General features: G+C 43.8%; 3 protein-coding genes across 4 annotated transcripts in view; 1 reads left to right on the top strand and 2 right to left on the bottom strand.

Moving 5' to 3' along the window:
* Positions 1 to 3,848, bottom strand: part of pde1a (phosphodiesterase 1A, calmodulin-dependent) — a 43,731-nt gene extending 39,883 nt beyond the window's left edge. For both annotated transcript variants that reach the window (XM_069680746.1, XM_069680747.1), the window contains exon 1: positions 3,118 to 3,848. In XM_069680746.1, coding sequence (XP_069536847.1) covers positions 3,118 to 3,761 — 644 coding nt within the window. In that variant the 5' untranslated portion in view covers positions 3,762 to 3,848. The remainder of the gene's footprint in view (positions 1 to 3,117) is intronic.
* Positions 3,849 to 8,581: 4,733 nt separating this feature from the next.
* On the top strand, positions 8,582 to 17,251 carry LOC138608252 (cell division cycle protein 20 homolog). Its single transcript, XM_069680791.1, has 11 exons — positions 8,582 to 8,610; positions 10,312 to 10,523; positions 10,753 to 10,895; positions 10,976 to 11,072; positions 11,170 to 11,295; positions 11,484 to 11,680; positions 12,507 to 12,601; positions 12,688 to 12,919; positions 13,059 to 13,184; positions 16,743 to 16,860; positions 16,980 to 17,251. The coding sequence occupies exons 2-11, from the start codon at positions 10,334 to 10,336 to the stop codon at positions 17,156 to 17,158; spliced, it is 1,503 nt and encodes a 500-aa protein (XP_069536892.1). The 5' UTR covers positions 8,582 to 8,610; positions 10,312 to 10,333; the 3' UTR covers positions 17,159 to 17,251.
* Positions 17,252 to 20,343: 3,092 nt separating this feature from the next.
* dusp19a (dual specificity phosphatase 19a) lies at positions 20,344 to 24,107 on the bottom strand. Its single transcript, XM_069680798.1, has 4 exons — positions 23,885 to 24,107; positions 23,171 to 23,217; positions 22,511 to 22,663; positions 20,344 to 20,550 (listed from the first exon to the last, which is right to left on the bottom strand). The coding sequence occupies exons 1-4, from the start codon at positions 24,105 to 24,107 to the stop codon at positions 20,344 to 20,346; spliced, it is 630 nt and encodes a 209-aa protein (XP_069536899.1).
* Positions 24,108 to 26,652: the final 2,545 nt, after the last annotated feature.

Genomic DNA, 26,652 nt, shown 5'->3' with positions numbered 1-26,652 from the left:
AGAGACATGAATACGCTGAGTGATCAGTGTTGTCAGCACATCGCAGTGCAGAGCATGTTACAAACATCTTTTCACATTATGTGGCTGATTACATTCAGGCCAAAAGTGCTCGCACACAATGCATCCTGGGACATGTCGACATTGCCGGCAGGAGAAGTTAACTTTCAGCATGCAGCACTGTGTTGTATTTACATGAAGGATACATCAAGTATTCAAACTGACATCTACATAAACAGTTCTCTTTTACATATTGAGAAGAAGCTGCAGGGGCACGAGGAGCTTCTGTGAAACACCTGAGTTCTGTCTGCAGGTGTTCTTTCTCAGGGGGTACAGCGCTTTCCTTTGTGCCGCCTGAGAGAATCAAAAAGGACAGAAAATCACTGGCTGTTCCTTGTTAGGCATAATCACTGCTCACACAGCTCTCGAAAGCAACCTCGAACAACATATCGACGTCTAATCAACTCCTCTCGTCTCCGCTGGAGTTTGGCTGCTGGACAGAACAATTTTGTGACTCTGAGGGTAAATCAAGCTTCAGCCTTACGAAACGATCCAATCATTTCACATCAGTTTCTTTATTTAGCCTCAATTACAACTAAAGCCGTGACATGTAGAGAGGGTGTAGACTGTGCTCTTTGTAATATTATTTAGACAAACACAACCTGATCCAGCACAAAGGCTTCCCTGGTGTCAGCCTCTGCAGCACATGTGAGACACTGATGTTAAACTGACTCACACTGTGTCAGGTCATCACAGAGGTGCTGGACGGGTCACATCTCTTTGCAGACCAGTCAGGTACCGTGTGTTAGATCATGTTCTTCCTTACTGACACCTGTTGTGTTTGAGTGCGTCGGTGAAACGGTTCTGGTGAAACGAGTCCGCGAGGTGTTCAAAGAGCTGCTCATTGAACAAAAGACAAAAACACTTGTTTTTATTCTTTTTTCATTAGTAGGATGAAAGACAATTCATGTGTGCAGCGTCTGAGTCCAAGACAAATGTCCCGATAATAAAGTGTATCACATCGCAGCGCGGCGCAGCGCGGCGCAGCGCGGCGCAGCGCGGCGCAGCGCGGCGCAGCGCGGCGCAGCGCGGCACAGCGCGGTGCAGCACATTGAATGGTATCACACCCAAGGGTGCGAGGATTACTTTAAAAATGAATTGTGATAGTTATCAATTAGCTGTTCAAACACTCAGTAAGCTGATCTCTGACCAAACTGAATAAAGGATTTATACTCTGACTTGTTCTTCAGGCCGGTTTGTGCAGGTTTGTGCAGGACTCTCTCAGACGATGAAACGTGTAAGCGCTCTCTTCGTCGAGGTGTTTGTGGAGGCTGAACGTGTGAATTGTTCCATTTAAAGAGACGCTGAGAACAAACAGTGAAGCTCGCTGCTTCTTCTTCTTCTTGGGGAATCGGTTCTGTTTGCATGTTTGCTTTTAGCATCATTTACATGAATGCTGTTTTTGCATATTTTAGGAAACACCTGCACTTTACCTGCAGGTAAAAGCTCAAACATTTTGAATTCAAATGAATTCTGCAGAAATGATCCTGAAAAAAGTCAGGATGTGTATCCTCAGTGGTTCCCAACCCAGGTGTCTGCCTGAAAGGACTGTGGATCTCTCTGCCCTCAGCGCCGTCTCACAGGACTCTGAGCCTGCCAACCAAACGATCAATACTACTCAGCTGGCGGCTAAACAGACAGGTTTGTGCTGCTGGCGGAGGACAGATATTTACTCACTGTTGTGTTGGCACATTCACAGAGTCTGGAACCTCTCAGCTACTTTTTTATTTCCAACTGGCACAGACCAAAGGAAGGAAGCTGCAGCCAGAGCACCTAATCATGTGACACAGCGATAGGCTGCTAGGCTACGTAGCAAGTTCAAACTTTCAAATCTGATGGCTTCTAGTTCAACATCGTCTGGGGGCGGGGCTACCTGTGAGTGACAAGTCGCTACATATCTAATACGTTTTTTTTCTTTAAAACCGTCTTTCACAAGCGAAGATCAGCGCCCAGTTAACACCATAGTGACAGTGAATGAGGACGCAGCTTGCTATCCGAGCCACTGCAAGCTCTAGCTGTTAACTCTCCAGCTCCGCCCTCTCGTCCAAATATGGTCACAAGATGGTGACAGAGAACAAAACTAAAGGCTTGAAGAGGCTAGTCAGTAAACTGGTGAACAGTTATTCATACTGACACACAGTGGATTCAAAATGCTCCACATCTGTGGCAGCCATCTTGGTTGTTAGGTACTTAACCATGCCCCATCTTAAACAAACAATTGTCAGACTTCACTTTGGCTGGATCGAACAGGTGTAACATCTGCCAAAGCAGATAAACGTGAGCTCACAGACTCCTCCCTCTCCCAGGCTGCACGTATCAGAGCCCTGGATTTGTGAGGGTAACACGGTAACGCTTCTAAAGCTCCAGAATTACACACTGAGCTTTAGAGGTGTTGGTAGCTACTTTATGCTAAGCTATGCTAACCAGCTGTGCTGGTAGTTTCCATATTGAACTGGTATCAAGCGCCTCGTCTAACTCTCAGCAGGATAGTGAGTGATCCCAAAGTGTGGAACTGTTCCTTTAATGTCATTAGACTCTGTTACAGTCGTGCACGTTCTCAGCGTGTGTAAACATCAGTGCACAGTTTTAATGCCTTGTCTCTATTTCTCTCTCTCTCTGTCTCTCTCTCTCTCTGTCTACATCTTTGCAGAGAGTTTGCTGCATCGCAACGCTCTTGCCGTTACCATGGCAACTATGGAGAACAAAAAAGAGAGACGAGGCTGTTCTACATCTGCGGCCTGAAAACACAGACAGATGAGACGCTGATGTTCCTGCTGCGACGTTAGCTCGTTAGCGGCCAGAAATATCTGACAGACAGACAGACTTCATCTCTCTCTCTCTTTCTCTCTCTCTCTCTCTCTCTCTCTCTCTCTCTGTCTCTCTCTCTCTCTCTCGCTCTCTCTCTCTCTCTCTCTTTGTCTCTCTATTGTTCAGTGATGTCGCACGCCCACAGTTTCCCTCTTCTTCCCTCCGATTCTCACAACATGATGCCCCTTTATCAACATGACATCATCGCCATCATCATTACATCATCACCGCCAGCTGATTGTGTTTACTCACATTCCTCTCAGGCGGATCAGGACCTGCTGGTTGTGGTTCTGCTCCAGAGCGTCTTCAAAGTACTGCACCTCCTCAGTCTGCACCTCCTCTTCACTCTGTTGCTGCTGCTCCTCTTCACTCTGCTGCACTTCAGTCTGTGACATCTCCACACTCTGCACCTCCTCCTGCTGCAGCTCCTCCTCCTCGGTCCGCAGGAGCTCCGCCGACACCTGCTCTTGTTCGGTCTGCTCTTCCTCCTCCCCCTTCTTCACCTCCTCAGTATGCTGCACCCCCTCCTCCTGTTGCATTTCCTCCAGCTGCTCCTCTTCTTTCTGTAGGATCTCCTCTTGTTGCACGCCCTCTGACTCCACCTCCTCCTGTTCTACGTCCTCCTGCTGCTCTTTCTCCTGCCCCTGCTCCTGATCAGTCTGTTGCACCTCCTCCTCCTGCTCCTGTTGCACATCTTCCACAAGTTCCACCTCCTCTTCCTTTTGCATTTCCTCCTCCTGCTCCTCTTCTTTTTGTCTTATCTCCTCCTCTTGTTGCAACCCCTCTGTCTCCTCCTCCTCTTGTTCTACTTCCTGTTGCTGCACCTCCTCCTGCTGCTCGTCATCCACCCCATCCTGCACCTCTTCCACAAGTTGCACCTCCTCTTCCTGTTGCATTTCCTTCTCCTGCTCCTCTTCTTCTTTTTGTGGCAACTCGTCCTCCTCCTGCACTCCCACTGACTCCTCCTCCAGCTCGTCCTCCTGTTGCTGCACCTCCCCCTGCTGCTCTTCCTCCTGTTGCTGCACCAACTCTTCCTCCTGTTCCTCAGTGTCCAGCACCTCCTCGGACAGCTGTGACTCCTCCACCTCCTCGTTTATGTCAGTGTGGTGGAGGAGGAGAAGAAGGAGGTGGGGTTTTTGAAGAAGTGTTCAAAGACGAGAGTTTGCTCTTCTCTCAGACTGACCGAGTCGTGAAAACATCAACGCCGATCTCAGGCGGGAGCTTTCGGGTTCGATGGAACTTCATCCAACTTCCTGTGAGGTCACCCGACAGCCTGGCCAATCAGAAGATGAGAATCCGAGGGGTTAAAGGTCACAGGACAGAGTGTAGTTTCTGTTTACAAAGTTAAAAATTGAGAAGAGACGGACTCCGTGTTTCAGCACCAACAAGTACTGGAGGCGATCAGCTGACGACTTCCTGCAGCAGTGAACAGTTGAGCTCTGCGCTCCGACACTGCGGCTGCAGAGTGATCCAGCTGACTGAGAGAGAGAGAGGGAGAGAGAGAGAGATGGGGGAGAGACAGATAGAGGGATAGACAGAGAGAGAGAGGGGGAGAGTGAGAGAGAGAGAGAGAGAGAGAGAGAGAGAGAGAGGACGACAAAGGAGAAGCAGAGTACATCGCAGAGCGTTTCCGTGGTAACTCAATAACGGTTGCTAAGAGTGATGGAATCCTGCATCCGACAGACGCCCCCCCTCCTCCCAAATTCAAACACACATAACTTTACGCTACGTTCACGTGCAAACAGCAGCAGGCATCTCAATCTGCTACTGCATCTAAGAGTGTGTGTGTGTGTGTGTGTGTGTGTGTGTGTGTGTGTGTGTGTGTGTGTGTGCGTGTTGACGATGATGATGTAATGGTCCTGAAAACGAGAGTCACACAACCTCTCCAGTCAAGTGGCAAAACCAGGCAGTCAGACCTCAGTCCTGCTGCTGCCCCCTACAGGCTGCCGAGGTCATTACACTCAGAGTGACGTGTGGGACAGCACTGTGTGTGAGCCTGAATCCTGGGAACCGTGCTGTCATCCAAATCTAAAGGGTTCATCCTCTGAGGAGAGATCATGTCTGCATGTAAGTATGACAGCCTCTTACAGTCTCACTGGAAACAAAGATGTGTGCAGCCGCACAGGGCTCTCAGTCCGCTGTATCAGCCCATCAGATTTAACATTTCCCACACGGCGAGCAAAGATCACGCGAGCTGCTTCTTGTCTCATGTCATCTGATGAGTTTTTCATCAAATCAAATCAAGTTATTTTTTGACTTCATGTTGTAACATAAGTTGGAGGACACACAAAAAAGGAGACGTTGAAAACCTCAGCAGCAGAAACCTCCTGACTCTCCTTAATACAGTCAGGCTCTACAAACACATCCACCTACATTTCCCATAATGCAACTCAGCACAGTCTTGTCTTCGATCCATCGGGTTTGTAACGCAGACTTTCTGCTAGAAATCTGTCGTTTCTGAGCCTGAAATAAACGTGATGAGGACATCACTGTGACCTCATCACGTTATTTTCTGATGCTATTCTCTCATATTATACAGAAACACACACACGACTGCTTTGGAGGCCTGATTAGGACTGTGTACCTCCTGCTGTGACTCTGGGTCTCCTGGTTGGAGAAGAGAGATAAACAAACAGTTCGCAGACGTTCCCTGCTTCATCCTCAGGTGGTTAATAGTCCGCTGCATCACGGAGGAAAGGTGAGTTAAACATTAAACCCAGACTCTCAGTCTGTCTGTCCGTGAAGCTCTTCAGCAGTTTGTTTGTTCACCTCCCTGACCTGCTGAAACTAAAAACACTCCAGCGATCCAGCGAACAGGAGCCGCGTTTCCTTTGAACTAAAAGCCATTTATGACTTTTCTTTAAACCGTTTTTCTTTGTATTCATTTTCACTGGCGGTTACAGAGGGTCACAGCACATCACGCAGGGTGTTGTTGCCATCGTTACCTGCATCTGTAGGAGCTTTGTTCTGCTGGCTGCTCCTCCATCTTCAGGCTTCACACAACAGAAGCTGGGACATTATGATGTGCTGCAGTGTTTGGATTTCTCTGACTGAATGTTGTTTTACTGATGTTTAATATTTGCACAATAATCTCTCCGAGGTGAACACGTTCTATCTCATCTTACGGGTTATTTCTTAGATGTATTTGTTTCCGGCGAGCAGAAGCAAACATCTTCAGTAGCCTCGACATGTGCAGGAAGACACTCACCCACTACACACCCACTACACACCCACTACACACCCACTACACACCCACACATGTGAGATGGGAGGTGTGTCTTTGTCCACAGGGGGCGCCAAAATCGACACACACCAAATGTTTCTCACAGCAGCTTTAACCTGTGTCATTTACATTGTTTATTATTGCAATAGATATTTCCTACCATGAAATACACGCTCCTCACCTGAGTGCATGTTAACTGTGTTTGTGTGGACGCCTGAATGTGTCAGGGGAAGCATTCATCTCATGAAGACTTTCTATTTCTGTTCTGCTCAGCAGCCGAATCACTGCGTGAAACACAAACTTCCTGTCTGAGGTCATCAGACAGAAAAAGTCGAATCTGTCTTATCTTCCTTTATACTTTCTCAGCTAGTCCTGAGACCCAGCCATGCTCTCATCATCTCACTAACTTAACAACTTTGTAACTGTTGTAACTGTGTGAAAAACTGGAGTTTTTTCACACTGAAACATAAATAAGATCGTATAAGTAATGGAGCAAAGCTTTGACTGGCCCTTGACCTAAGGGGTGGAGAGGTAAACAGCCACGCTACCTCAGGAGATAAAAGAAAGTCTCTTTCAGCATCCAACAGAACGAGTCAGCTGACACCTCCTGATGGAGAAGTGAAAGTTAGGACAGCTTAGCAGCTAACTGATAGCAGAGTTAACTTATGATTTTGGGAAGTTACAAAACTTGTGTGATAAAGTTTTTATTTTAAAGTAGGACAGGAACATCTGCTGCCTTTATTACCAATGAACTGCAAGGTAGCAAGTTTCTGTAACACGGCCCTGAACACAGTCAGCAGGTAATACGGGGGGCGGCTGTGGCTCAGTGGTAGAGTCGATCGTCGTTTCAATTGGAAGGTCGGAGGTTAAATCCCCAGCTCCCTCAGGCTACATGTCGAAGTGTCCTTGGGCAACACACTGAACCCCAAGTTGCTCTCGGTGGCATAGCCAACGGGTATGAATGTGTTATCTGATTGACAGTTGGGCACTTTACGTAGCAGCCTCTGCCATCAGTGCATAAATGGGTGAATGTGACATGTAGTGTAAAAGCAGCTTTGAGTGGTCGCAAAGACTAGAAAAGCGCTATATAAGTACAGTCCATTTAATACAACAGAAAGCAGAGAAGCTGTGGACATCACCTCCCAAAGACCTGACACATCCACAACACGACGTTTCACAGCCGGGCTGTCTGCAGGAGGAGCTGCAGGGGGAAGTGTGGGAGCACCTGGAAAGCTGCTGAACGCTTCAGTCACTCCCCTCCCACGAGTTCTCCCCTCACAACACCTCCCCAAGATCGACCCCGTCTGTCCTTCAGAGAGTGAGCTGAGCTCACATCCATCATCTACAGACACACAATAAACGTGGTTTTAATCTGCTGCTAACTACCAGCTAATGCTGCTGAACTTCCAAATGATAGTACAATAGTCATAGGAGGTGGCAGTGTCATAAATGATTGTCATTCACATGTTGGAGTCCTTCAGAGCTGTCAATCACCTGCTGGATTCTGCAGACAGACTCATTTCTCTCCTGTTGAACTGTTTGACTTTATTCAGTGTAACATCTGTAGATGGCGGTCAGCAGATAGATCCAAGATGTCACATGACTTTTTTAATGTGCACACACCAGACAATAAATAAACATGCACGCTGAGTTTGTGCTGTGATGCTGGATATTCTAGTTAGGCTGGATTTCAAACACAATATCTTCTGATGAAGACATGATGGAAAGGCTGATATTATTCTGACATTCTGAGTCTATGAAGGAAAACTAGGCAGCTCTCCCGTGCAGCTTAATGTGGGACAGTTATTCATGCCCAAATCACCAGCGTAACCAAAACACTACACGTTCAACAAGCTCAATGAACGGCTGAGGAATATGTCAGTACTGCCCCCCATCAGGAGCCAATAGCAGCCGAGCTTCTGGCACACATTTAATCTTAAACAGGTCGAGCACACCTGTCAGTGCGAGCTTTATTTTCTCTCTGGTCGTTCTTTATGTTGCTGATGATCATGTGTCTGTAATGACACGAGTGTACAGAATCTATTGTGTGTCTTATTTGTATACAGATCGGCAAACTGCCCACATACTGGTCATGCAGACTGTTTGTTTCACTCACTTGACTCTTTGCATTAAGTGCATGTTCGTGTTTGAGCGTGTTGCTGGTGGTGTACACTGAAATCTGAGGGTGGATGAGTTCTTTGCATCCACGCTCCAACCTTAGTATGTACGGCAGCATGTTAACATCTTACAGTTTTTACCAGGTTTTGGGGTTTTTCGCCGCACAGTGATTGGTGGGTCCGAGGACACGCCTCCTGATGCTGCACCTGTTCCTGATTGGATGCTGCAGTCGGCTCACTGCTTTGATTGGCTGCAGAGTGTCCCCTGATGGAGGAAGAGGAAGGAAAAAATAGTTTTTAAGTCGGAAAATATTTTAGCTACAGAAGGGTGAAAGTGTTTTCCTCTTTGACATCACTGCTCGGAGAGAACGGAGGAGAATACCAACAAAGGTGATCCTCTGAAAGGTGAGGTGATTGTGTAAATTAAAGGTCACTGTTCTGTCACCAGATGATGGTGGGGCTGAGTCTGTCTTTTCTCTGCTCTTTGTTCCCCTCCTCGCTCCTCAGAGTAATTTTCCACGCAAAACTGACCCTCGTAATTTGAGAGGGACGTCAGACCTAAAAATAGACAAAGCTAAAAAAGACTGAAGCTAAAATTAAAAGGATCCACAGCAGCAACAGAGCAGCACACGGGAAACTTTGGTGAGACATGAATTACTTTACTTTTTGTTTTTACTTTACGTGGAAGACAAATTCAGTGATGTGCCTATAAAATGAATAATTCACCATCTCTGTTATAGAACAGATCATGACTTCCTGTTAGTATAATTAAAAGCATGGGTTAGAGAAGAGTTTGTTTCAAAATGTCTGCAGAAAACAAAGACATGAAAAAAGACACAAAACATCCAGGAATAGTCAAAGAAGAAAGAATCAGATAAATGAAGACAGAAAGAATAATTGTGAATGTGTCTCCCTCTGCTGGTCAGTCAGCTCTGTAAACATGTCGATGATTGCCCTTTTATTTGCTTTAAGCCCATATTTGAGATTTAATCCAATCAAACATCTGAGATCCAATCGATCAGACTGCTTTTGAACAAATAGGCCCAGATCAGAGTTTAAAAGAGACCAGAGCATAATTTTAGGGAGGAGGATCGTTTCAGGCCTTGATCGTTGAGGAGTCTCCTCAAAAAACAAAAAGACAAAAACAAAAGTTTAGTAATCGATAAATGTAGAAGTTGCAGTGCGTTAATATTAAATCAAGGTGACTGTAATCATAAAACTAAAAGAAGGGAAAACAAGGAACTAAAGAAATGTTAGGGAAGGTTGGAATCTTTAAAAAAAAAAAAGGTATTTTGCATTAATAAAGAAAACATAAAAGACTCTGTTTAAAGAGAATTTAAATAAAATACATTTTCTTTTATTTTGTCTGTTTATTGTTTGCTTAACGATCTTTTAGAAATAGCTAACTTTACGGGTGGCGGTAAAGCACTTTAAACGCAAGTTGCACGAAGAAGAAGAAGAAGAACTGCTCCACCAATCACATACGCGCATTCGTAAAGGGTACCATAGCAATGCCGTGGTGTTAACGGCAGCTCCCCAAACGAACCAATCGCAGAACCGTTTCTAATGTGACGTCATCATAATAGCGAAATTCAAATTTTGTAAAGAGACGAGAGAGAGAGGGGTCAGTGTAGAGTGCTGCTGTTTTCCTGAAGAGGTAAGATCGTTCTGTTTGTTTTAGAATCGTTAAAATATCATTTTGTTTTAGTTTCAACAGAACTGTAATCAAGCTAAGTGGTTGGTGCTACCGAAAGGTCGTGCTAACGTTTGCCAATTACATTTAGGTGAACAGTCATGCTAACTTTTGTTGGTTTGCAATAAGTAAGGTCAGCTTCGTTCGTTAGCTGAGACTACGGTACTAGCATAGCTGTGAAAACGTTAATGCTAAACCTTTTAAGCGCACGTGACACAATTCTTTCGACATAATTCAGTTTTTGGCTCACATGAGCTGCTAAAGTGATGCTGGCGTTCAATCTGAAACGTTAAGGTTAGCATGTGTCGCCGAGCTAACGCTGACACACCTGTAACTCAGACGGTATTGTTAGCCCTTTAACTTACTGTAACACATCAAATTAACGCTTGTTTGTTGTTGTACCTGGTGTAAAGGTGGTGTACAAACCTAAATGAAATGGCGCAGTTTGGGTTTGAGAACGACATCCACAGCATTTTAAAGCTGGACATGCCCATCACAAACGCTCCCATGGCGAGGTGGCAGAGGAAGGCCAGCTCCTCCAACACTTCCGGCCTGAGCGGCTTGTCGCCTGGAAAATCTGCTAACGCGTCCATGAGCTCATCAAAAACACCCAGCAAAACGCCAGGTAGTGTGTGTGTGTGTGTGTGTGTGTGTGTGTGTGTGTGTGTGTGTGTGTGTGTGTGTGTGTGTGTGTGTGTGTGTGTGTGTGTGTGTGTGTGTGTGTGTGTGTGTGTGTGTGTGTGTGTGTGTGTGTGTGTGTGTGTGTGTGTGTGGTTTTAAACCCATCAAAGCTTTGTAGTTTTTCTTGGCAAATTTTAACCACTGGATTGGGGCAATTTTTATATTTTTCACAGGCAAAAATAAGAAACAAACCCCCAATAAGATGGGGGGCGACCGCTTCATCCCCACCAGAAACAGCAAACAGATGGATGTGGCAAGTTTCCTGCTAACCAAGGAGAATGAGCCTGTGGACACAAACAACGCATCAGGAACAGCAGTAAGTTATTCTGATAAACCTCCCTCATGTTCATCGGGTAAATAAAAACGTGTATTTATTAAGACTGTTTGTATTTTAAGGAAAGCCAGAAAGCCTGGTCTATGTCACTGAATGGATTCAACATGGAAGATGCAAAGATCCTGCACCTCGGAGGGAAGCCACTGAATGCTCCAGAAGGTGAAGACATTTTTGTGCTAAGCAAGAATGTTGCACGAGTATCGAAAGTGATGTTTTTTTATTAATTCTATATATTTTTTAATTATTATTTTTACAGGATATCAGAACAACTTGAAAGTCCTCTACAGTCAGGGTACAACACCTGCCTCTGTCAAGAAGACCAGATACATTTCTTCCACTCCAGACAGAATCTTAGACGCTCCGGAGCTTCGAAATGATTTCTGTGAGTTTGCCGCCTCACAGTTTTTTTTCTAAAAAGCATTAACGCATGTTAGTATCACTGTTTGAATGCAATGTATGAATTATGTATCACACACAAAACAATGATTTCATACATGCATATCGGATATTTTTGCAAAAGCATATACCTACACACCTACCCAGCATTTATTTTGTGCCATTTTTTTCCAGATTTGAATCTCTTTGACTGGAGCAGTCGAAACGTTCTGGCTGTGGCGCTTCATAACAGTGTGTACCTGTGGGATGCCTCGCAGGGGGAAATCACTCTGCTCATGAAGCTGGAGGGCGAGGAGGACTACGTCTGCTCGCTGTCCTGGACCAAAGAGGGGAGCTACCTCGCCATCGGAACCAGCGACTGCAAAGTTCAGGTCAGTGTGCGATGGTCTCGCACATCCACACATAAAGTTAACTTTTCAGATTTGCAATTTTATTCTTCTAATTTTAAATACATTTTGAACGTACGTGAATATATCTGTGAATCATCACCATATCATACCAACATCAAACATGAGTTTCAGGGCCCGATCAGACAGAACGCGTTGAGCAGCTAGGGCGGCTCTTCTGTACTTGTTTTCAATGAGAGGCTTTTTGCACGCTGCTTTTGCATTGCAGAGCGCCTCGTGTTTTTCCGCTCTGTGCGCCTCGTGTTTTTCCGCTCTGTGCGCCTCGTGTTTTTGAGGAAACGCTCCGAGCGCCTCGAGTTGAAAAAACTTTAACTCAAAGCAGAAAAGCGCCTGATGTCATGGACGTTTTTTCTCATTGTCCAATCGGATGAAAGGAGAGGCGGGCCTTCTGTCAGGTTACAATATAACGGTTAGGTTAATGACAGCTAATGATTCGGTGGTTGCCTTAACAACAGTAGAAAAAAAGGCGCCCTCAGCTGCTAAAACGTGTTCTGTCTGGTCGGGCCCTGACACTGCAATTTCTCAAGAACCAAAACTTTTATTGGGAACCCGTTCGTTTTAACAGGGACCAATTTAAATCACCTCCTGAGGGTTCCAGGGACTCACTCCATTGAAAACCTTCAACAGCACTGCTGTTAACATGCTGATAGCAGAAGGGGGCGATAATCCTTAGATAGGCAAAAGAATGCTTCCATGTTTAGTCTATGTCCTGTGAGCTCATAAACCACCTGAAGTCATAACATGACAAAGACCTGCTTTTTTGTTCTTAATGGTTCACGTTGTTTCTTAGTTGTGGGACGTCGACAATCAGAAGCGTTTGCGCAGCATGTCCAGCCACACCGCTCGAGTTGGAACCCTGAGCTGGAACGAGCACGTTCTCTCCAGGTACAGACGTTTGCTCTCTTCTGACACAGAAACTTTTGATCCCTCTGGTTTGTGCCCGTTTGAATCAAAGTCTCTCTCCCCCGTAGTGGCTCGAGGTCCGGACACATCCACCATCATGACGTGAGGGTGGCAGAGCATCACATCGGCACGCTCACCGCTCACTCTCAGGAGGTGTGCGGGCTGACGTGGTCACCTGACGGCCGATATCTGGCCAGCGGAGGAAATGACAACCTGGTGTGTGTGTGGCCGCGTGTGCAGGAGGGCGGGAACATTAGCCAATCGGTGCGCTGCTGGAGCGAACATCAAGGAGCTGTCAAGGTGAGCAGCTTTGCTACTGAAGAAGTTTATTCTGATCATTCTGTTTATTACATTTATTTTCTAAGTGCCTGGACGCAAACTTTTTATGGGACATTGATTTCTCTGCCGGCTGTTTGAAAGTCACTTCTCTGTGTTCTAGGCCTTGGCCTGGTGTCCGTGGCAGCCGAATATCCTGGCCTCCGGAGGCGGTACCAGCGACCGTCACATCCGCATCTGGAACGTAAACAGCGGCTCCTGCATCAGTTCACTGGACACTCAGTCCCAGGTGACTACACACGTTACCATCCTAAATGTTCTCCATTGTAAAGGACCAATGTGACAACTTCATGACTTCTATCATAAAGCTGCTGTAGTTTAGTTTAATCATGAAGCTGCTGTAGTTTAGTTTTATCATAAAGCTGCTGTCGTTTAGTTTAATCATAACGCTGCTGTAGTTTAGTTTTATCACAATGCTGCTGTCGTTTAGTTTAATCATAAAGCTGCTGTCGTTTAGTTTAATCATGAAGCTGCTGTAGTTTAGTTTAATCATAAAGCTGCTGTAGTTTAGTTTAATCATAACGCTGCTGTAGTTTAGTTTTATCATGAAGCTGCTGTAGTTTAGTTTAATCATAATGCTGCTGTAGTTTAGTTTAATCATAAAGCTGCTGTAGTTTAGTTTAATCATAACGCTGCTGTAGTTTAGTTTAATCATAAAGCTGCTGTCGTTTAGTTTAATCATGAAGCTGCTGTCGTTTAGTTTAATCATAACGCTGCTGTAGTTTAGTTTTATCATAATGCTGCTGTAGTTTAGTTTAATCATAAAGCTGCTGTAGTTTAGTTTAATCATGAAGCTGCTGTAGTTTAGTTTAATCATAAAGCTGCTGTAGTTTAGTTTAATCATAAAGCTGCTGTAGTTTAGTTTAATCATAACGCTGCTGTAGTTTAGTTTAATCATAAAGCTGCTGTAGTTTAGTTTTATCATAAAGCTGCTGTAGTTTAGTTTAATCATAAAGCTGCTGTAGTTTAGTTTAATCATAAAGCTGCTGTAGTTTAGTTTAATCATAAAGCTGCTGTAGTTTAGTTTAATCATAACGCTGCTGTAGTTTAGTTTAATCATAAAGCTGCTGTAGTTTAGTTTAATCATAACGCTGCTGTAGTTTAGTTTAATCATAAAGCTGCTGTCGTTTAGTTTAATCATAATGCTGCTGTCGTTTAGTTTAATCATAAAGCTGCTGTAGTTTAGTTTAATCATAACGCTGCTGTCGTTTAGTTTAATCATAAAGCTGCTGTAGTTTAGTTTAATCATAATGCTGCTGTAGTTTAGTTTAATCATAAAGCTGCTGTAGTTTAGTTTAATCATAACGCTGCTGTCGTTTAGTTTAATCATAAAGCTGCTGTCGTTTAGTTTAATCATAATGCTGCTGTAGTTTAGTTTAATCATAAAGCTGCTGTAGTTTAGTTTAATCATAAAGCTGCTGTCGTTTAGTTTAATCATAACGCTGCTGTCGTTTAGTTTAATCATAAAGCTGCTGTCGTTTAGTTTAATCATAAAGCTGCTGTAGTTTAGTTTAATCATAAAGCTGCTGTCGTTTAGTTTTATCATAAAGCTGCTGTAGTTTAGTTTAATCATAAAGCTGCTGTAGTTTAGTTTAATCATAACGCTGCTGTAGTTTAGTTTAATCATAACGCTGCTGTAGTTTAGTTTAATCATAAAGCTGCTGTAGTTTAGTTTAATCATAACGCTGCTGTAGTTTAGTTTAATCATAACGCTGCTGTAGTTTAGTTTAATCATAACGCTGCTGTCGTTTAGTTTTATCATGAAGCTGCTGTAGTTTAGTTTAATCATGAAGCTGCTGTAGTTTAGTTTAATCATAAAGCTGCTGTAGTTTAGTTTTATCATGAAGCTGCTGTAGTTTAGTTTTATCATAAAGCTGCTGTCGTTTAGTTTTATCATAAAGCTGCTGTCGTTTAGTTTTATCATAAAGCTGCTGTAGTTTAGTTTTATCATAAAGCTGCTGTAGTTTAGTTTAATCATAACACTGCTGTAGTTTAGTTTTATCATAAAGCTGCTGTAGTTTAGTTTAATCATAAAGCTGCTGTAGTTTAGTTTTATCATAAAGCTGCTGTAGTTTAGTTTAATCATGAAGCTGCTGTAGTTTAGTTTAATCATAAAGCTGCTGTCGTTTAGTTTAATCATGAAGCTGCTGTAGTTTAGTTTAATCATAAAGCTGCTGTAGTTTAGTTTAATCATAAAGCTGCTGTAGTTTAGTTTAATCATGAAGCTGCTGTAGTTTAGTTTAATCATAAAGCTGCTGTAGTTTAGTTTAATCATGAAGCTGCTGTAGTTTAGTTTAATCATAAAGCTGCTGTAGTTTAGTTTAATCATAAAGCTGCTGTAGTTTAGTTTAATCATAAAGCTGCTGTAGTTTAGTTTAATCATAACGCTGCTGTAGTTTAGTTTTATCATAAAGCTGCTGTAGTTTAGTTTAATCATAAAGCTGCTGTAGTTTAGTTTTATCATAAAGCTGCTGTAGTTTAGTTTAATCATAAAGCTGCTGTAGTTTAGTTTAATCATGAAGCTGCTGTAGTTTAGTTTAATCATAAAGCTGCTGTAGTTTAGTTTAATCATGAAGCTGCTGTAGTTTAGTTTAATCATAAAGCTGCTGTAGTTTAGTTTAATCATGAAGCTGCTGTAGTTTAGTTTAATCATAAAGCTGCTGTAGTTTAGTTTAATCATAAAGCTGCTGTAGTTTAGTTTAATCATAAAGCTGCTGTAGTTTAGTTTAATCATAAAGCTGCTGTAGTTTAGTTTAATCATAAAGCTGCTGTAGTTTAGTTTAATCATAAAGCTGCTGTAGTTTAGTTTTATCATAAAGCTGCTGTAGTTTAGTTTAATCATGAAGCTGCTGTAGTTTAGTTTAATCATAAAGCTGCTGTAGTTTAGTTTAATCATGAAGCTGCTGTAGTTTAGTTTAATCATAACGCTGCTGTAGTTTAGTTTTATCATAAAGCTGCTGTAGTTTAGTTTAATCATAAAGCTGCTGTAGTTTAGTTTTATCATAAAGCTGCTGTAGTTTAGTTTAATCATAAAGCTGCTGTCGTTTAGTTTTATCATAAAGCTGCTGTCGTTTAGTTTAATCATAACGCTGCTGTAGTTTAGTTTAATCATAAAGCTGCTGTCGTTTAGTTTTATCATGAAGCTGCTGTCGTTTAGTTTAATCATAAAGCTGCTGTAGTTTAGTTTTATCATGAAGCTGCTGTAGTTTAGTTTAATCATGAAGCTGCTGTAGTTTAGTTTAATCATAAAGCTGCTGTAGTTTAGTTTTATCATAAAGCTGCTGTCGTTTAGTTTAATCATAAAGCTGCTGTAGTTTAGTTTTATCATAAAGCTGCTGTAGTTTAGTTTAATCATAACGCTGCTGTAGTTTAGTTTTATCATAAAGCTGCTGTAGTTTAGTTTTATCATGAAGCTGCTGTAGTTTAGTTTTATCATAAAGCTGCTGTAGTTTAGTTTAATCATAAAGCTGCTGTCGTTTAGTTTTATCATAAAGCTGCTGTCGTTTAGTTTAATCATAAAGCTGCTGTAGTTTAGTTTAATCATAAAGCTGCTGTAGTTTAGTTTTATCATAAAGCTGCTGTAGTTTAGTTTAATCATAAAGCTGCTGTAGTTTAGTTTGATTATGAAGCTGCTGTTGTTGCTATATACCTGATAACAGATAGAGATGAGGCTAAACTGGCCAATAATCCTTATACAAGCACAGATACCTGACAGATGTGAAAACGTCCTTAAATAAAACACCAGAGATCTTTTCCTTTCGTCTCAAACACGATGTCTTGTCTTCAGATCTCGTCGCTGGTGTTTGCACCAAACTACAAGGAGCTGGTTTCTGCTCATGGCTACGCTCACAACAACGTCGTTATCTGGAAATATCCCTCGCTCACCAAGGTCGCAGAGCTCAACGGTAAGCAGCTTTTGTTCGACTGGCTTGGGTCTGCTTTTTTACCTATAACTTATTTTCCAGGAAACATGGCGTGAACTGAATCAGTACGGTTCCAAACGTATGAATTTCTTCTCTTTCAGGCCACGAGGACCGAGTTCTGAGTCTGACCATGAGCCCCGACTGCTCTACGATTGCGACGGTCGCAGGAGACGAGACGATACGTCTGTGGAAGAGCTTCGAGGTGGATCCAGTGAAGAAGAAGGCCAAAGAGAGGATGATCAAACCCACCAGCAGCGTCATCCATCAGTCCATCAGATAATTTACCTATCAGGGTTTTTTTGTAATCTATGCTGAATCAATGAGTTATGTGCAAATGTTTTATTAGAATCCACAATAAAGGTTTTAACCAGGACTGCGGTTTGGCACCACCAGCATCGATGGTGCTGCGAGTGCATTCAGTCGTACTTACAAGCTGCACACCGATGGATGAAACATTGCAGAACACAAAACACCACAAAAAGTGCAGCAGCGAAAATTCAATCATGGAAGCAATTAACATTTTCTTGCCCCAGTGCATGCTGGGAAACAACCACGTGCATCCTCCACACCTGTGTGTCTGTCAGAAAGGCCAGGGCTCCCAAACAGTAACAGGTATTTTAAGACACCGTGAGGACAGCGTCCTGCAGGTGTGTATAAAGAACACAACACTAAGAACAGGATGTAACACCGATCCTGGCCCGAGTGAGGAGGGATGAACAAACATTAACTTTGTGTCCGCCGGGCTCCAAGTGTAAATCGTTTAATGAGGTGAACAGCTGATTGGCCGAGTGTGTTACAGTGTTAGTGTAACAGTCGGTGTGTGTGTCCATATTGTCCAACAGAGCCGCTCTCGTGGTTGTAAATAAGCCCTCATGGCAACAGTGGAGCATCTGATTGGTCAGCTGGCTAATTGACTGTTAATTGGTTCTTCACAATCAGCACCAACAGTGAAGAGACAATTAAAGATGACGTGTGGGCAGCTGGACGAGTGTGTGTGAGTGTGTGTTTCATTAATGTATTCAGGTCTTTGTTTGTCAAAAGGCTTTTGAGGCAACAAGTAGAACAACATGAGCAGAGCTGAGAGAGCCGTCGGCTATTATTAGACTGTCATCCGTCTGGCGCTACAAAAACAGACTATTAACCATCATCTTACATGTTTATGGACATTTAAGCTACTCACACGTCATCATTACTTCTCTCTCCACTGAAAAACCCACAAATTAATATATGGATGTTTTTTTCTTCATGGAAAAGTCCATAACATTTTCTCATCTCACTTTTTAACCTTCCTTGAAGCTCAACCAGCGGAACAAGAAGTAAAAGATATCAAACTTATACAAACTATGCCCAAGGCTAATTCATTAGCTGGCTAGTTAACAGGCTAAAGAGCCAGGTATGATAAACACGGATACCTGTTGGTGTTAACATGTATGTAGAATATTCTGAAAGTTTCACTCAGCAAAACATTTTTACATGAACAAATCTCCAAAAGGCTCCAACAGCACAAACACGGCCCAGAGGTTACGTTCAGTGACTGAGTTAGCTGAGGGGACACCTAGCAGACAGCTAGCACTCAAAGAGGCCACGCCCCTAATGCTGCATCACTGTAAGCCTTAATATAATGTAAACAGGTGAGCTGTATAAAGATTCTCCCCGTACAGTTGTCATGAAGAGAGAAATGAGCTATAGAGACCCAAACTGTTTTTTGTACCAGGCTGTAAACATGTTTATTTCTGCTGTAAAGTTTAACATGGGGCTCTATGGGGACTGACTCACTGCTGGAGGCAGCCTCAAGTGGACACCGGAGGAACTGCAGGGTTTTGCAGTTGTGCTTTTGTTTCGTTGAGCATTTAGAGACAATTTTATTTATTAACCGTCTTCTTGAGTTAAATTGTTGTGTCCAAATGTCCTATCGACATCTTATGACCAAATACTACAAGAACAAACATGCGACTGATGAGCATAGAGAAGATCTTAAAGACAGAAGACTTTAAACAGTAAGATTTCATCATTTTAAACTTTTCATGAGAGAGTGAAGACATGTAAATAACTCTGACCTGTGACTGTCTTTACAGGAGACTCCACGCATGGTGTGATGGTCACCACCGCCTTCTTCTTGTCCAGAACTGAGCAGAAGGAGCCCATCGTCAGCAGGAGGAGGAGGAGGAGGAGGAGGGAGGCTCCGAACAGACATGCAGCTCTGTATCTTTGTGTTTCTTTACATATTGGTGCGACATCTTCCTCCTGCTGTCGTCCACATGCTGCTCTGCACAGCTCCCTGTCTCTGAGCGACTCCCTCCCTCTCTCTCTCCTTCAGACTCTGGAGTGTTTCGAGTCTCTCGCCCTTCTAATGAGGAAGATTCATTCAGGAAAGGAGGGTCGGTGTGTGTTTGTCTCTGCCTCCCTGACGAACTGTTCACTACTGAAGGTGATGATAATCTGCTGCAGGGAACACAGCGCTGGGCGGCTTGGTTCGCCTGACACAAAGCCAACAGGTTTTTGCAGAAATGAGCTCTGATGCAAACAATAGTCTAACATACTTATTAGGTATTGTTAAGATCATCTAAGCAGTGGGTGCCGGTACAACAGGTGCGGCGCTGTGAGATTCTGAACCAATGAAAACTGCAGATTCGAATAAAGGTCGAATAGTTCCCAGTGAATACCCAACAGTGCTTTAGCTTGAAATGCCCATCCCGACTGTACAACAGATTTATTTATACAGTTAAATGACTGGCTACCTCACTGCTATCATGCTAACAGACTGAAGCTAATGCTAGCAGGCTCGGGGTAAAGTCGTCCTCCCAGGCGGTAAAAGTTTGTTCTTCTATCGTGTTTGATAAAACGATGGCGGTCAGGTGATCACTTTCACACTCGCTCTGATTGGTATGTTTTTCCTTTTTGCATTACAGGAACACAAGAAGGTGACGGACGAACTGGAAATAATATGTCAGGCTTTAGGTCAACAAACCGTTCTGGTATTTTAATGGATTTAGTGTAAAGCTAATAAATAAATACATTGTTACCTGCCTTGTAATAATCAAAGCAAACAGTTTTTATTCATTTTTATTTCGAGAAATAATCATCGTGTCAAAACAGCGAGGATGGGTCTGAATCAGAGGACGAATCCTCCCAGAGATGAGGCGACTTTAACAAACAGAGGGGACTACAAAACGAGAGCAGCGCAACACAAAGCAAACATCAGTAAGGACACACACACACACACACACACACACACACACAGGTCAATAAATAAAAACCTAAAAGAAGTTTCTGAATGAGGATGAAACATGTTCACAGACTCGTCCTGACATGTCCGAGACTTAAAGAGAGGTGAAATTCTCACATCATCTGCTCTGATTGTTCTGCGTCTTAAAACCAGAAGAGAACCACGCATGCTCAGATCAGACACAATAAAACACTCTTGAAACTCTTCTTAAACCTCCCTGAACTTCTCCTCTGCCTCCTTCAGTGTTTGGATCCGTTCATCGTCTGCGTTTTGTAGTTCCTCAGTTGTTCCAGGAAGCCGGGGTTCGGCGAGGAGGCGGGCCGAGCTGATTTGACCGATGAGAGAGCGGCGTCAAAGGACTGTCCGTCACATGACATCAGGTAGCCAATGACCACAGCCGGTGCTCGTGAAACTCCGGCGTTGCAGTGGACCAACACCACACCTTTCTGAGGGAGAACACAGGTAAACGTGTCCTATTAGAGCTGCAGTAACTGGATCAGCCAGCAGGGGGCAGACGGACTGCACAGGGAGGTAAAGTACACAACATCACAACCAATAATGGTCTTATAGTTTCCCTAATGAACGTGATTGCACGTGGTGGAGACCGACAGCAGAAGGTGGACACAAACACGACTCCACGCGAACGATCTGTATCTGCTGAGTGTTAGAGAGTGCTCGAGCTCAGTGTGTCAACATTGTGTTCAAGCTACAGATATTATAAGTAGAGTTAACGTAACGGTTCTCATAGTTATTTTAACAGGTAATAAGTATTCTAATGTTGTTTAAGGAAAGATGGTTTCAATATTTTTATATATCAGCTGATGATTTAAACCATTAAGAAAATATTCTGAGATGATCGACTCATTACTTTGCAAGAAAAAACACAAATTTAAGGCACAAATTTATGAGAAAAAACTAAACTAACCATCACACCCTGAGTCCTTTTCACACTGGGCGTTTGGCACATTAATGAACAATGCAATGTGTGACGACAGTGAAATTGACTTCTTGTAATAAAGATAAAAACGCAGAAATCGGGCCGGTGAAAGATGGAGCTGTTGGGATTCAAACATGACCTGCAGTAACACTCTCTGAACACCAGAGGGCTCCACACACCAACAGAGCAAAGTTTCCACAGCCTGATGAGTTGAGCAACGCGCTCCTCCACTGACATGCTGCTCAGTTAACAGACGTCTTGTTTGTTAGTGTCTTTAGAGGCTCATTAGCGTCTCCATTACAGCTCCTATTTTCCTTCACACGTCCGGCTAACATCACAGCAGCGTCCCAGTTAACAGAATGAGCTTCACAGCAACGACAGCTCGGTGGTATCAACCTTCTCTTCTGACTGAGGACGACGAGCTTCTCCAAAGATGTCAAACATGAACAGCTGTCACATTCCAGCACACGGAACAAAGCTATGATTTGGACTGCCGCTTGAGTTTAATGTTGTGTTCGCCGAGCGCGCGCACAGCGTCAGTTTACAACAGGCACATGTTTAAGTTAATTTCACACCTGTGAAATCTGGTGAAAATATTTTGGTGCCTTTCATTAACTTTTTATCTTTAAAGGATAAAAAAAAAATATGAGCAAGACGTGACTCAAAACTTCAAACCTGGTCTGTAAATTAATGATCAATAAAACCACACAGCGCATGTCCACCAGTCAGTGGCTGTTCTTCAGTCACATGATGCTCTGGTTGTCATGACGGGTTCAATAACTGAGGGCCATCTCCAGCCAGATGGCCTGCTGGGTAATGTGACCCGGCTTTTCAAAGTAAAAGCATCAGTTTGATTATCAGGTCTGGAATTACGCCATACAGCACACACTCAGAAACATATCATAACGAACACACACACTTCCTGTAATCATACACCCCTAATGACTGCCTAATGACTGGCTCTGTGTGTGTGTGTGTGTGTGTGTGTGTGTGTGTGTGTGGTGTCATGTTAAGGTGAACCGCAGGCTTCTCTGCTAAAAGCTTGTATGACACTGAGATCTGATCTGTGTGCAGTTTAATAAAACATGAACAAAACTTAACATCTATTATTTAAAACAGGGGTGGGGGGGGCATGTGTCTCCCTCATGTTGAGACCCTTACTTCTCTGTTCTTCTTCCCATAATCCCTTGCTTTAATGGGATTGTTTGTTATTGTTGGACGCGGTCAGGTTAAATTTGTGTTCATCATGATGCTGAAGCTGAGACCTGTACGACCTGTACGAGCAGAGTGAGACCTCCCCTCCACAGGTGTCAGAGAGACTCTTTGCAAAGCATTTTGTAAAACAGCAGCTTCTCTTGTATCACTCGTAGATTTTAAGATTGTAAAGCTTTCATAGTCCACTCACTGACCTGCTGCACTGATGCATTAATTAAAAACGTATATGATCTGTCATGTTGTTGGTGTGTTACCTCAGAGCGTGCCTGCTGGATGAAGTCACAGCAGTCCTTCATGTGAAGCAGCACGTCGGCGTCGGGATGATCCATGATGCTGACGGTTTTATAGATGAACAGGTCGGGAAACACGTTCTCCACCCCGAAGGCCACGTTCAGGATGTGAGACACCTGAGGAGGAAGAAGCACTTTGTTGTGATCATCCAACAGTGAAGGTGATGCAGACATAAAACAAACGTGAATCACGGGACAGGAACATCCAAACATCCTGTTCTACGCTCATGTAGAAAGTTAACACATTTAGAGACGATGGAAAGTTGTTCAGAAAGTTCCTCTCCTGGCACTCAGGCCCCGATGTGTCGTAAGAGCTCAGTCTGTCCTGAACACACTGAGACACCAGGACGACGTAACTTTACTGTTTATATGTTTATAAAAAACAGGATTCCCAGCATGCTTTGGGTGATGCAAACAAAGACGAATAATACTTTGAAAAAGGACTGAGTAAGCTTCACGCTGTCTTTACCATTGATGTGCTTTTGAATCTTTAATAAGGTTTTGTTGGCCCTTAAAATGAAACGACTAATCGGGCACGTTGAGTGAACACGAGTCAGTTCAGTGTGCGAGCCCGAGTCCGAGTCCTCTGAGAGGAGCACAGGGACAGCGTTTAAAAAGACTCACCTTGTGTTTTCTCAGAGTGCCAAAGTCATGTGCAGCATCTTGAGATCCTGCACACACACACACACACACACACACACACACACACAGGTCAGTTAGTTCGGCAGGTAAAGGTTTGTCTTGTCTTGGAACCCATCGCTGTCCGGGGTGCTGAATCAAACAGTTAACCTGAGTACAGCGCCCCCCTGCACAGCATCTGCTGCAGGTCACAGGGTCATTTATGTGCCACCTGTGAACAGGTGAGCCCTGATAGGTCACTTCTCCCCCTGTGCTCCCCCACGTCTGGACTCGTGTTACGCAGAGCAGGAGGTGTCGGTGGACTGGAGGTGACTTCCAGGGCAGGAGCAGGTGCAGGTATTGGGGGGGGGGTGTGTCATGTATAATTTTTGTCGTCTGAAGATGTCACAAGTGAAACGACATCCACATGTGAACCATGCTATAACTCTGCCATCAGAAAGAACAGTTTTTATTCCAGTGTAACATCTGAAACATCTGAAACAGAGCTCAGTGTGCTGTACGCGACACACATCCACCTTTCATCCAATCGTTTGCTCTTCATGTGTTTCTTCACCTTTTACACACGAATAGAATCAAAGATTACTGAAGTTTGGCGTGCTGTTGGCTCTCCCAGGATCACAGGACCTTATGAATAAACCTTAGCATGATTAGTTACCAGTCGTTCACTTTGTGAAGTCACAATGTGTGTCGTTCTCTCACCCAGCAGCAGGAAGGGCTTGACGATGCCGACCTGCACGTCCCAGGATGTGTCGGGGACATACCCCAGCAGCGTCTCTGGGGGGACGGGGTCTTCAACCACAGTGATCGTAGAACCCTTCCAGGTCTCGATGATGCGGCGGCCGCTCAGTGATGTCACACGGGTGCACTGCTTCCTCAGCCGGGTCCGAGAGAAACTCTGGATCTCCTGGGTCAGGGACTGCATGACTGGAGTGAGCTAGACTACACTGAAGTGGACTGAACTGGACCAGGGTGCTCCCTAAAGGACAGAGGAAAGGTGAGATGATATTAGATATATACTGTATGTTCGATATGTGTGTAAGCTGGAGGAGGCGTGTAGGAAGCAAAACATGAGCTGAACTGAAAGTAACGCTGGCCGCTCTGTGACGCTTTTTGCAAAATGGACAATTTGACCTGATGACGGTGCAAGACAAGAAATCATCAGGTCAATACAAGTGAATGGTCATCCAATCTCTGCTGCTTATCCAGGTCACGTCGCAGTACGAGCAGACTGAGCAAGGTATTCCAGGTGTCCCCCCCCCCAGCACAGGGAGACCCACACATTGCTGACATTGCTCTCTTATGTCCTGTTTCCTCTCATTGGATTGAGTTTTCCTCTGTGCCTCAGTCAGACTTGTCCCTCAGCTGATGAAAGTCCTTGTTTTTCCTCGATTCATTGATTAATGATTCCCCAGAAGTGTTTCCTTCGAGCAGCATGTGAACTGTTTGATTTGCTCCTCTTCTGAAGAACTGAACAACGCTAAATATAGACTCCCTTTTCAACTTCCCTGGATCACTTACAAGTGGTTCTCAATGGTTGAATGCTGTAAAGCTTTTAATCAGATCCTCTAAAGTTCTCATGTGACTTAGATCTTTGTCTGTTCTGGCTCTCTTTCAAACTAAGACAGCGGGCCAAGATCCTGCTGCTGATCGCTTTCAGACCTCTGCATGGTCCGGATCCCGACTGCATGTGTGAGCTCCTTCAGCTGAATGTCATCACAGCAGCAGGCCTCTGAGGCTCCTGAAGGCGGCTGTTGGCTCGTTCAAAGCTTCAATCCAAAAGAGATTTTTGCTTTGAGGTTGTGACTCCTAAATATTTAAACACATTAAATTTAAAAGAGCTCACGTTTTCCTTTTGCTTTCCTCCTGTAACTACACCACATTCATCCGGACTAACATCTGATGGATGGATTGTCATCAAATATGCTACAAACATTCATGTTCCCCAGAGGATTCATTGTAGTTTAGTGTCTACCTCATATATCTAACACCATCCTCTGGTCCTCTGGTCTGGTGTGAAAAACTAAAGCCCAGCTTTGGACGGATCGATGAAAGACATTCAGGTTTCCAGAGGATGATCCCCAACGACTCTGATCACTCGATGTTCTTCATCCAGCACCACAAGCAGGTCAAAGTTTTCACTGATGAAGTTCGACAGTCATGGATGCTGAGATATTGAGCCCATTAAGATATAATAGTTAACTCTCTTAGCCTCTTAGTAAGTCTGTCTCTGTTACTCAGTTTCTTTGTTAACACGCAGCATCAGTTGTTACGGTTCCTCTCAGGACTGGAGCTATGGCAGACTCATCAGGCAGCAGGTGTTTCTCATGGACTCGGTGTCAGACAGAGTTGTTGATGCTGTCACAGTGTAGGCGTGCATGAGTCCCACGGGAGTCTGCTGTTAAGTTGGACATTGACACTCTGAACGATGAGACACTAATAACTCTGGTTTAAAGCCTGTTGATCACATCGATCTCAGTTTGGACACATTAACATGATTCTGCTGGCTGAACTTAGTCATGGAGTTCCACAGAGTTCAGTGCTTGGACCAATTTTATTCAACTTACATGTGTGCGTCTTCGAGGTCAACAATACTATAAAGAGTGTTTTGAAATAAACTGATTGATTGATTGAGAAATGCTCCACTGTATACGGTCGTATAGTTTAGTTTAGCGTGAAGACAAGATGGCAGATACATGCAGACATTCTCTCTGCGCTGATAAAAGAACCACAGAATGAGTCTATAAAGGTGAAACAAGTAAAATACTGAGTGTGATAAAAACCTGTTCTTCAGATGTTCAGCTTCGGTCCGGCTCGGCTCAGAACGGCTCTGGCTCGGCTGGTAGATAATCCAGGTCAGACTCCAGGAACCAGAGCAGCTGATCCAGTTCAGTTTAAAAGAAACAGACGTCTTCCTTCATCATCTTCTGGTCCAAGAGGAAAACACTAAAAACACCAGTCCAGGCTCCGTCTGCTGACTTCACCTGGTCCACGTTAGACCTGCTCCAGAGCTAATCCAGTCTAACCAGCTGTTCTGACATGACGTCTGTACAAACCCAGTTAAACTGTGCAGAGTGGCGGCTCTGCTGGAGGTGAGCCTGAAGGCTGCTGTGCAACATGAGACCTGCTGTCAGTGTGTCAGTCCATCACTGCAGCTCGGTAACCACGACAGATCTACAAACTCATTATACAGAAACACATCAAAGACCATGTAGTCACAAGTGTTTTAACATGAGTGACAGATAAAACACGTTTTGTTTCTTTAACTTCATGTAGTAAAAAAGACGTCACACACAGAACACATCAAACTCTTTGACCAGGTGATCATTGTAACATGAAAATAAAAGCAGGTGAAGAGAAGAGAACATGCGAGAATATTAAAATTAGCATGAAGCTAACATGTTTCCCATGTGTCCACAAGAGGGAGCCACACCCCGCTTCAATGAGCCCATAGAGACTTCAGAGGAAAC

Source organism: Semicossyphus pulcher, unplaced genomic scaffold (genome assembly GCF_022749685.1).
Source record: "Semicossyphus pulcher isolate SPU_LCO1_2020_fin unplaced genomic scaffold, fSemPul1.0.p SCAF_41, whole genome shotgun sequence".
NCBI lineage: Eukaryota > Metazoa > Chordata > Actinopteri > Labriformes > Labridae > Semicossyphus > Semicossyphus pulcher.
This window is presented reverse-complemented; position numbering and strand designations above follow the sequence as displayed.

Coding starts and splice junctions, on each gene's coding strand:
- LOC138608252 (XM_069680791.1), top strand. CDS start 10,334: ATGGCGCAGTTTGGGTTTGAGAACGACATCCACAGCATTTTAAAGCTG. Junction 10,896..10,975: donor ACAACGCATCAGGAACAGCA/GTAAGTTATTCT, acceptor TTGTATTTTAAG/GAAAGCCAGAAAGCCTGGTC. Junction 12,602..12,687: donor AACGAGCACGTTCTCTCCAG/GTACAGACGTTT, acceptor TCTCCCCCGTAG/TGGCTCGAGGTCCGGACACA.
- dusp19a (XM_069680798.1), bottom strand. CDS start 24,107: ATGCAGTCCCTGACCCAGGAGATCCAGAGTTTCTCTCGGACCCGGCTG. Junction 23,218..23,884: donor CAAGCCCTTCCTGCTGCTGG/GTGAGAGAACGA, acceptor GTGTGTGTGCAG/GATCTCAAGATGCTGCACAT. Junction 20,551..22,510: donor TCCAGCAGGCACGCTCTGAG/GTAACACACCAA, acceptor GTTCTCCCTCAG/AAAGGTGTGGTGTTGGTCCA.